The 11,121-nt window shown below is 29.2% G+C and overlaps 1 protein-coding gene across 3 annotated transcripts in view; it reads right to left on the reverse strand.

Annotated features, from left to right (window-relative positions):
• The window catches only part of LOC108466813 (callose synthase 3-like), a 41,138-nt gene extending 36,190 nt beyond the window's left edge, over positions 1 to 4,948 (reverse strand). Inside the window, exons 1-9 of one of the 3 annotated variants that reach the window (XM_053031393.1) lie at positions 4,649 to 4,948; positions 4,491 to 4,528; positions 3,976 to 4,221; positions 3,058 to 3,158; positions 1,883 to 2,007; positions 1,674 to 1,767; positions 1,404 to 1,514; positions 1,211 to 1,327; positions 1,012 to 1,104 (exon numbers count right to left, since the gene is read on the reverse strand). In XM_053031393.1, coding sequence (XP_052887353.1) covers positions 1,012 to 1,104; positions 1,211 to 1,327; positions 1,404 to 1,514; positions 1,674 to 1,767; positions 1,883 to 2,007; positions 3,058 to 3,158; positions 3,976 to 4,162 — 828 coding nt within the window. In that variant the 5' untranslated portion in view covers positions 4,163 to 4,221; positions 4,491 to 4,528; positions 4,649 to 4,948. The remainder of the gene's footprint in view (positions 1 to 1,011; positions 1,105 to 1,210; positions 1,328 to 1,403; positions 1,515 to 1,673; positions 1,768 to 1,882; positions 2,008 to 3,057; positions 3,159 to 3,975; positions 4,222 to 4,490; positions 4,529 to 4,648) is intronic. The other 2 variants (XM_053031391.1, XM_053031392.1) reach the window with 2 other exon arrangements.
• Between the last annotated feature and the right edge of the window lie 6,173 nt (positions 4,949 to 11,121).

Consider the following 11,121-nt stretch of genomic DNA (forward strand, 5'->3'; position numbering starts at 1 on the left):
GTCACCAAAGGGCTATTCAAAACAAGCTTTGATTGTCTTGTAAACAAGTTGGGCATCATTGATATATATGCACCAACTTGAAGGAGGGTGTTTAGGTAGATAAATCTTAAAATAAATCATTTGAGATATTCTAGGGTTATTTTATTTTATTGTTTAGTAGTTTATTAGAATAAAAGAATTGTTTTCCCTTATCTTTTAGTAGTTTATTAAAATAAGAGAATTATTTTCCCAATTAGGTTATGACTCTTTTCTTTATTTAAATTCAGTTCTTTAATTAATTAAATATAGAACAGTTTTATTAAATGCTCTCTTGAAAACTTTCAAACATCGGTTAATATGGGTCCATTTTTCACCACACCAATATATTTAACCAAATAAAATGTCAAAATCAAAATATCAAATATATTAAAGAGAGAGAGAGAGAGAGCCATAGTTTGGATAAAAATTCAACACTGAAATTGGCAATATATAAGATAAAAAGAGGATAAACATAACCATCACCGTTCTAATATGTCATAGAAAGTTCATGCTCATTAAGAAAAATAGAACAAAGTTATTAAAATAAACAGAACAAAGTTCATGCTCATTGTTTAGTAGTTTATTAGAATAAGAGAACTGTTTTCCCTTATCTTTTAGTAGTTTATTAAAATAAGAGAATTATTTTCCCAATTAGGTTATGACTCTTTTCTTTATTTAAATTCAGTTCTTTAATTAATTAAATATAGAACAGTTTTATTAAATGCTCTCTTGAAAACTTTCAAACATCGGTTAATATGGGTCCATTTTTCACCACACCAATATATTTAACCAAATAAAATGTCAAAATCAAAATATCAAATATATTAAAAAGAGAGAGAGAGAGAGCCATAGTTTGGATAAAAATTCAACACTGAAATTGGCAATATATAAGATAAAAAGAGGATAAACATAACCATCACCGTTCTAATATGTCATAGAAAGTTCATGCTCATTAAGAAAAACAGAACAAAGTTAGCCACTTAACAAACACACCTTGGGTTGTTGATCAGGCTTTGGAAATTGTCTTATGTGAACATTGGCAAGCAATAAGATCAAATGTTCCCTCTGATTTGCCACGTTATCTTTCTGAAGAAATCACAACTAAGATATGAGTACAGGTCCAAAAAACATATTGAACCGACTCTTAAACAATATTCTATTGTTAATTTACTCTAGTCAATTCGTTTTTCACCTGAAACCCAAACATTTCTTGAAGCCAATCTAGGATGTCTTCATCTTTCTTTCTCTTGTGATCATTGGGCCATGGAAGACCCCTTGTGTTACGAAAAGCATAAACAGCTGCTTGGATCTACATTTTGGTAAATAACAATATGAGAAAAAGGCAAAGTAAATTTTTAGTTCAAAAATACGAATTCAAAACATACCTCAGGGTATTGCATAATAGCCTGGTTTGCACTATCAGGATCAAGAGGAAGGATGTTGTAGGGGACCAAAATCTGTGTTTGTTCTGCAACTTTATCTTGAGCTTCCAGAATCTGCATAAACCTTAATAATTATAACCTCCTTCGCATATAGAATTTTGAAATTAGTAGTTCATAATTTTCTAGCAAATTAGTCATAGCTAGTGAAAGATATCTACATCAAACAAGACACCATCAAAAAATGATAACAAGTCAAGAAATCTAAAAGGGTACCTCACGGTCAACTTCAATAGATTGTGTCAAATTGACAGCCTTTAAAACCTCGAAGAGAACATTCGCAGTCTGGTATGCTTTAGTGAGTTGTGCCCTACAACAGAACAAAAAATTTACCATCAAATGAAAAACTGCTAATAAAATTTCCACAAAAACTCATCCAAATAACTTGAATATTAAAAATATCACCATGTAATCTGATGACTTACCGATCAGCCTTATCAACAGCATTTGTCAAGGCCTCGATGTATTTTTTGTAATAGTGTTGATAAAAACTTTGCATTTCACGAGCATCACTTTTCTTAACCCTTCCCTGTAAAGTTGGATCATTCTCCTGTAATAACAAGATCATATCTCCTCATAAGAACAATAACAAAAAAAGGGATGTGAAACTAGAAGTATAAACATGTACAAATGAAAACATGCAAGGATGCTTTGATAGTCTAATCCGGTAACTTCTAAGAACTACATAAGATCAAACAAAATAATATACTTTGCTAAAGCCATTAAGTATCAGATAAATTAATTTGAAAATTCCAGCTCATGATGATTTTTAAACAAATATTGCATGTCCTTTTCTATGTTCCAGGGAAATATAAGCAATTTGTCATGTTTCATGTACAATAAATGTCTATTGTCACAACTAAGCCTCATGTCACAAATCACTGTTAGAAAATAATCACCCTTGGGCTTATCAGCACAAAGCATCTAATGCAAAGTTATGTATGAGCTAACATAAGTTTCCATAAAAAGAGATAAGCACAAAAATTCATTAAGCAAAAAAGACAAACAAGCTTACAACAGATGCATTCCATGCATGAGAGAAAGGAAGAAAAGAGACAATAATTTAGAGCTAGTTTAACACAGAGCCTCAGAGGAATTTTAATACAAGTGAAATTGAACAAGCAGATAAGCTCATTCTCAATTAGCCAATTTGTGAAAAACCTTCTGGCATGCGTAGATTTCCGAAAAAAAAAGAAACAAACTGCAGGAATGGTAAATCACATTCATAAGAAGAAGCCAAAAGCCTGGAACAGACTTTCAACTGATCCCAAAGTTCTAAAGAACAATTCTAACAACAACAACAAAATTTATTATAAAACAGTCTATGTTCCCCCTCCCTTGTATAAAGCATTTTAATTTCTGTATGATAACTCTTACTCTAAGAACATGTTTAACAAAATACAATTTTTTGACGGTGTGAAAGAAGTAAAGTGAACGGATGATTCATTATTTGCCCACAGATAATTAAACCCCAATGCTTATAAAGCACACCTTTATTGTCACACTAATCTACCCAAATTGCAAAAACATTTCTACATTTCAAAGGCCCTTCAAATATATGCTAAGCAAAATCTTTAGATGCAAACACAACTATACTCACTCTTTCAAGACGCTGAAGGAGTGCAGTTTTAAATTGGCGAACACCGCGTCCACTAGAAGTGGGATCCAACCTGTGAGCTTTCTCAAATGCATAGAATCGGCCTACAAAGAATACCATAAATTCTACTTAAAACTGTAGACAATATAACAGAATCACACAGCTCGTAACCATGAAGTATGAAGCAGATTAGAGCAAGAATGAAAAGAAATAAGCTATTCCAAGATGCTTATTACTAAAAATAGACATATAAATAAACATGCTTATAAATGTAAAAAGTATGTTACAAACATAAAATAAGGAATTTTATATATCAGCCCCAAAGCAAAACTAAGTATGTAGTGATGTCAAACATCCACTAAATTACCGACACTCCAAAAAAGTATGATTTTAAGATCTTGAGGACAGGAAACGGGAAAAAGTATTATTTCTTGACCATTTGGGCGAAATAACAGATCACAAAATTTCATATTTTTTTAGATACTCTTAATATAACAACAATAGGACCAAAAAATCCATTTTTAAACAATATATAATTGGAAACAACCAAAAGCTAGATAGGTATATATTCCTAACCAGAGTAAGTATCTTAACAAGGAAGTGATGCAACTAAAAGCAAAAGTACTACAAAAATAATTAACTCAGTGAAGTAGAAAACAGCATGCACCAACATGTCAAGAGACAAGACACTATGTATATCTTCACAGGTATGTGCAAAAACACCGAATGTATATCCAGCAGCACAATAAGGGTTAACAAAGCTGGTTAGATTTATTGTTATTCAAAACTGATCCAGAATAAAGCTAGCTCATACTAACGGCTAGAAACAGACATTAAAATAATACTGCAAGTAACAGCATTAAGTAAAAATCACACAAAAATCATAATCATATACGAAAGCAAACTAAATAAAAAACTTACAGAGGTAAGCCACCCTTGGGTTGCTTGATTCGACCTCATTGGCAACACGGAGAATGGGTGCAATCTCGCTAAGAGAAGATGGCACCACCTCACTGTCAAAAGCGGTCTCTCCTAGATTACCAGCAGTCTGCGTTCGGGTGATCCGCCTCATCAGCTGTGACTGATCTGACCCCCTGCTCGAGGACATTTTTGCCCTCGTCTTCCACTCAAAATCTCAACAAAGAAAAAAGGAAAACACTCACTTCCCTGCGACATAAAAAAACATCCTTTTAGAAACATATAAGTACAACATCAGAACCAAAATTTAACCCCTAGTTCAACTTAAACAAACAAAACAAAAAAAAATAGAAGCCAAGAAAGCAAAAGCAAGTAAATCTAGCATTCGAAAGAGAAGAAAAAGACGGGTGAGAGCAAAGAAACTACAGTAACGCCTAGTAAAAATTAACAGATCAAGCAAAGTAAAACCCTAATCGAACATCGTAAAATAAAGTAGCTGGGAAAAGAAAGTGACGTACTAGATCACTAGAAAGAAGATTTTAAGCTACTAAACCATCTGCATAAATAGGAACAGGTTAAACACTGGACCAGTAAAGGTAATGTGAGGAGAAAATTAGAAAGAAAAACTGCATTATAGAGTGAGAAACAGAAGGGCGGCTACTTTAAGCTACTTAACCTCAATGGGAGCAAAGCAGAGAGTGAAGCTAAGAAAAAACACAAGTCTACATTACAACCCACACCTAAGGTCTTTCTGGTAAGTGGATTCAAATTTCCAAAAAGTGGTAAGATTCTTTATGATCCCAAGTAGAGTTATTGGGGAAAAGGAGAATGTAGCCGTTTCAAAAGCATGAAAGGACCATTTTATTCTCAGTAAATTCATTATTTTTCAATATTTACTGATACTATATTTCATCCTCGGTGTTGAAAAAAGCAAAGGTAAATCAACCAGAGATAATGTATGGTAATTTCAGAATTCTCCCCTTTTTGTTATGTAGCGCGAAAAAGATTGAATTGGTAGTAAATTAGAAGTTTGATTAAAGGTAAGCATCTTAAAAGGAAAAATTTTAATATGATCAGATCCAACGGTTGGAGATGATTGTCTGTTTGCTTTGTCCTTTTGTTTCAACTGGACCCCACAATCACACAGAAATTCCAACGCATATGAGTTCATGTTTTTTCTCAAAACAGGTTTGGGTATTACAAAAAATAAGTTTAAATCTACCAAACATCCTGTAATGTTCTAAAATTTAAAATTTAATCTCTTATTTTAATTTTGAGATACTAAATTTATGTATTTTTTATTGAAAAATTTTGATCCTTCCATTTAATTTTACAGTTAAACTTAATGATGTGAAATATAAAATAATATTTTTAGCTCTCAATATTTATATATTTTTGTCAATTTAATTTTTATCCTTTGAAAGCACATAAACAATTTTAAAAGATTTTAAAATTAATTTTTTTGCATATTTTAAATAAAAACTTAAAATTTTATTCTTAAAAATATTTTAATTTTAAAAATTTGTTTTAAAACTCTTCAAAATTGAAAAAACAAAATTATTTTAAAAATATAAAAAATTTAAAATTTAATGTTATCTAGACCGTCTCGCCAATTGAGCGATTGGATGAAAACCAATTGGGTATTGGTTAGCGAAAGGTAAAAATCAGTTGACCAAAGGAACTGATAAAGACTAATTACATCAAGCTAAAAAAATTGGTTGAACCGATAGTTGAACATATTTCTAACTAGTCTAACCAATTGGTTCTCAAAATGATCGATCTTACTGATTAAAAGTAAATAAATTATTAAAAAATTTTAAAAATCAGTTCAATTATCAGTTCAACGGTTTTTTAGCTCAACTCAACAAGTTCGTACTAGATTATAGGTCAACCAGTTTTTTAAAATTTTAAACTTTTTTAGCCCTCAATATTTATATGTTTTGTCAAGTTGGTCCATGTACTTTAAAAGTATGTAAAGCTTTTTTTTAACTTAAAATTCATTTTTATATATGTTTTTGTAAATAAAATAAAAATTATATTTTAAAAATCAAATATATGGAAAAAAAATTTATTTAAAAATAAAAAATAAAAATATTTTATTTAAAAATATAAAAGAATTCAAAATTCAATATTATCTAAATCAGATCGATTGGATTAGGAATCGGTTAGGCTATTGGTCCTATGAGAAGTAAAAAAATCGATTGACCCATGAATTGGTACGAGTTGGTTGAATCGGGCTAAAAAAACCAGCTCAACCAATTTTTATAATTTCTTTTATTTTTTAATATATTTTTTTGTTTTGAATCAATCGATCTAATCATTTTGGGAATCAATTAGTCAAACTAGTTTAAAATCATTTCAATTACTAGTTCAACCAATTTTTTAGCTTGGTTCAATCAATCCATATTGATTCATAAGTCAACCAATTTTTATCTCTCCAGACCGATACCCCAATGGGTTCTTGGTCTAATCAATTCGATTGGCCAATCCGATCCAATTTAGATAACATTAAATTTTGAATTTTTATATTTGAATTTTGAATTTTTTTATTTTAAACAGTTTTTATTTTCATAATTATTTTTATTTTTAAAAAATTATAATTTTTTGTTTTTATTTAAAATATAAAAAATATTTTTAAACTTTTATGTACTTTTGAAGGGTAAGGATCAAATTCACAAAAATATAAATATTGAAAGTTAAAAATTTATTTTATCTTTGATGCCGTTAAATTTAATAACAAAATTACATGAAGAGATCAATATTTTTAAATAAAAATTACAATAACTCAAAATCTCGAAAATTAAAGTATAAAAACTAAATCTTAAATTTTAAAAAGTAGAAATATTTGGACGCATTTAAACCTTAATAAAATGGAAACCTTTCGTTAGTCTATTGTTTAATATAAAGCTAATTACTATTTACAATTATAATTTTCATAGTTTATATTTTCCACGCATTTAAGCCTTAATAAAAATGGAAAGCTTTCGTTAGTGGATTGTTTAATATAAAGTTAATAATTATTTACAATGCATTGTTGTTATTCAAGTTATAAGAAGTCGTGATTTGATATAATTTTTTATGATAATTTTTTCATATATCATATCATTTTATCCTTTATATCTAGATTGGGCACAAGTCATGATATAGTCATACTTATATAGTCCAATCTCATATTTCTTGATATTCGAATAGACTACAATAAACAAATAAGTGTGATATCTCATATCAATTTATTTGAGTATGGTTATACATTTCTAGTCTCACTTTATCAAGTGACCTATTATATTACTCCCATTATGTAAGATGTGATCAATCATATCTCACTACATGGACTATGGTATACTCAACATCAGTATTTATAGTATAACCTTTTATGGAGACATTTGACTGTATCAAAATATACGACTCACATGTTGAGACAATGATGATCTCAAGTTTGAAAATCATATACATAGTTATCACTATGAGTAATGTTTTTGACTATTGCATAATAATTCAAGAAACATATTCATGGCGGGTCAGTCTAATATGTTGTTCTCTAACACATACTCATGTATTGATTTTGACATCCCTATGTCAATGACAACACTTTGTCATCAATCAACTACAAATTAGTATTAATGCATTATTATAGTCTAAGCCCACAATAATACTTGGTTAAGGACCTTTTAAGAATAATCATATTATTCTTAGGACTTTATTATTGATCAGATTATTTATATACATAGAAAAAGAAATTGAAATAACAATGGCATTGCCTTATATTAATAATGAGGTAAAATGAGTATGTAATTACAACCATCTCATAATTGGTCTTTGGGCATACTCTAACACATATGACCTTTGATCAGAGTGTTGAGTTTCTACTGAGCAGTCATCAAATTAATTATCCTAGACTATTAAGCCAAAACAGTTTGGCCTCCGAACATGTCCTCTACTTTGTCTATCATCACTTTAGTGGAATTACAACTCTCTAGTTGTTTTTATAAGGTATTGGTCACACTTGCTAGTATATAGTAACGAGCTATCTTATTATATTCCTTCTAACAATTTCTTACCCTGTGTTTATCATAGCTTAGGACAATATCAAGATTTCTTTTCTAGTCTTTATAGTTGTTTCCATTCAATTTGTTCTTAGTTAGGATATTAATTGAGGGAGTTGGTGTCATTTTTGAATTTAAAATAAAATGTTCATCCATTAATTATCATGTATTTAAGCAAATATTCCCAAATTTTGCAACATACATATGCTTTTAAATGATGTATGGTTATGCATTAAACCTTGAAAACATTTGTAAGCTATTACAATGATAATTCATACACTCACTAAATTAAGTTACTGTAGGGTAATCTTAACCAACTAGTAAGAACATGGATTTCCATCCAATTAATACGTGGACTTAATTCATTTGACATTCACACATATGAATAATCATTTCATTTTTTTCCACTATTCTAACTTAAGTAGAGCTTCGTGGGAACTTACTTAACTAGAATAATCTTTAGTGCATAACCATAAACTCAACACCCATCATAAATATGTACTACATATGAATCATCATGGGACAATCTCAACGAGTAACATATATGACTAGTTGTCCTCTTAAGGAAATCTCCCTAGTGAAGTCCTACATTACAATATTTACCGTGGGGTGTGTCTAAGGTAAAATCGGCTTGAAGTATTATCTTTTGAATTGAGTGCCCTAAGTATAGTATATTTGTTTGTATACTTATAATTTTTTTGAATAGGTTGGTTTAATAAAATTACTCATGAATTACTACTGTGAAATATTATGTGAACCGGAAGATTGGTACATAGTGAATGAATCAAATGACCCTATTTGAAATTTGATATGTTAATGTGAATATTCTCAACTTAACCTTTGTTGTGTGGATTGATTCATATAATATAGATGTTGCAATTGATAACATGACTAGCATACAATAGCTTTACTTGCATTGATCTTTGATTTGTTGAAATACAACTGAGTTTATTACTTAGCACACAGTTTTATTTTATGTGTGCAGGTTAGGTTAATATGAGATCCTGATTATTGACATCAGCATCTAGACGAAATCCTGGACTCGAGAATGTTGGTGATGTTCTTTTGTTATTTAATTGACATGTACCTAGTGAAGTCTTTTATATTTTTGTAACGACCCGAATTTTACCGTTACTGAAAAAGTGTATTTTCGGGTCTCCATTTCTGAAAAACGGATTCGTAAATATTTATTAAAAATATTTACGAAGTAAAATGAGTGGTTAATTAGAGTTTAATTAAGTGAATTTAATTTAATGAAGAGTAATTAAGAAAAAGGACTAAATTGAATAAAGGATGAAAGTTAAATTGTAGATTAAAAGAAAATGAAGAGGACCAAAATGACAATTATGCCATTTGTCCTAAGTGAGGCGGTGTACCGTGAAGAAAATCTAAGATTTTTTTTATGTTTTAATTATATTATATTATATTATATTATATTATATTATATATAAACATAAGAACAGAATGAAATGGAAACGAAACAGAGAAGAACAGGGGAGAAAGAAAGGAAAGAAAGAAAGAAAGGGAGAAAAGGGAAAATTAATGTTTTGAAGCTTTAAACTTTAATTGGTAAGTCAATTTAGCCATTTTACTTAATTTTGATGTTTTAGAAGTTTTAGAACAAAGTTTTGATGAAATTAAGTTAATATTTTGAAGTTATTATATTTTTAGATAGTGTCCATGTTAAATAAAATGATGAATTAAGGGCTAAATTGATAGAAATTCAAGTTAGAAATGATATAAGGATTGAATTGTAAAGTGATTCATAAGTTTTATGCTTTAAGGACTAAATTGGAAGAATTTCGAAATTATGGTTTTATGATGAAAAATAGATAATTATGTCTAAGTTTGGTTAAAAATTGAGTAGAAATAAAGTATGAATTAAGATAGAAAAGTAAGTGAATTTAGTTAGAATTAAATTGAAATTAAAGTAAATCAACATTTTGTATTGGACAGCAGCAGTAGTCTAAGTTTGAAAAATCACCAAAAATTGTAGAAATTGAATTAGAGGATGAATAAAATATAGAATTAAATATTATTGAGTCTAGTTTCTTATAGAAGAAACTATATAAGCAATTGAATTGTAAACTATGAGATATAATAAATTTTGTGAGACAAGGTCAGAATGAATTCGGGTTCCCCTGTTCTGACTTTGGAAAATCACCAAAAATTGAATAAAAATAATTAGAGGCTCAAAGTTATATGTTTAGAATCCCTAATGAGTCTATTTTCATTAGAAATCAACGAGAATGTTATCCGAGTTCTGTACTGTGAGATAATTAATTTTAGTGAAGAAGGGACGAAACTGTCGACAGCAGAATAGGGGTGAATTTAAAGAATAAACTGTACTTAATGGCTAAACCAAAAATTCTGAAAATTTTATTGTAAGAAGATTTGTGAGTCTAGTTTCAGGAAAAATTAGCGGATCTTAATTTAGAATTCTATAACTCAAGATATGAATTAGTAATGTATTAATGATTATGAATTGTATTAATTTCAGTAGTCAATGTGGTACCGTAAATCTCGGCTAAGAAAGGACAAGACAAAGTCAACGGAGTTAGCTCGAAAATTACGGTTTGTATTTCTATAATCCGAACCTAATACTTAATTGTTGAATTTATTTCTTAATATGTATATTAAGTGTTTTGAAGTAAGAATTATTGTGTTTTGCAAATGAAATGGATTGATATAGTATGTGATGAATTTATTGAATTTATATTGATTGAATTGGCGATATATATATAGATATATATATTGAATATTGAATATATATTGATTATTTGAATTGAATTGAAATATAAATTGTTTGAAAATTTTAAATATGAGATTTGCGATATTTGGATATTTGTTATTGAAAAGTGAATTGAATTGTATTGAATTATGAATTTATGTGATTAATTAAAATGTGTATTGATTAAAAAATTGAAAGTGAATTGAATACCCTATTAACGATGATCGGGCTGAGTCGGATATAGTTGGCATGCCATAGGATTGGAAGTGTTCAGGATTCTTCGACCTCGAGTCGATGAGACACTGGTGTCACTATATTTCTTGGATAGATTCGATGAGGTCTTGGGTACCAACTTTACTTGACTAGGCCGATGAG

The sequence above is a fragment of the Gossypium arboreum genome, chromosome 8 (genome assembly GCF_025698485.1).
Source record: "Gossypium arboreum isolate Shixiya-1 chromosome 8, ASM2569848v2, whole genome shotgun sequence".
In the NCBI taxonomy this organism is placed as follows: domain Eukaryota; kingdom Viridiplantae; phylum Streptophyta; class Magnoliopsida; order Malvales; family Malvaceae; genus Gossypium; species Gossypium arboreum.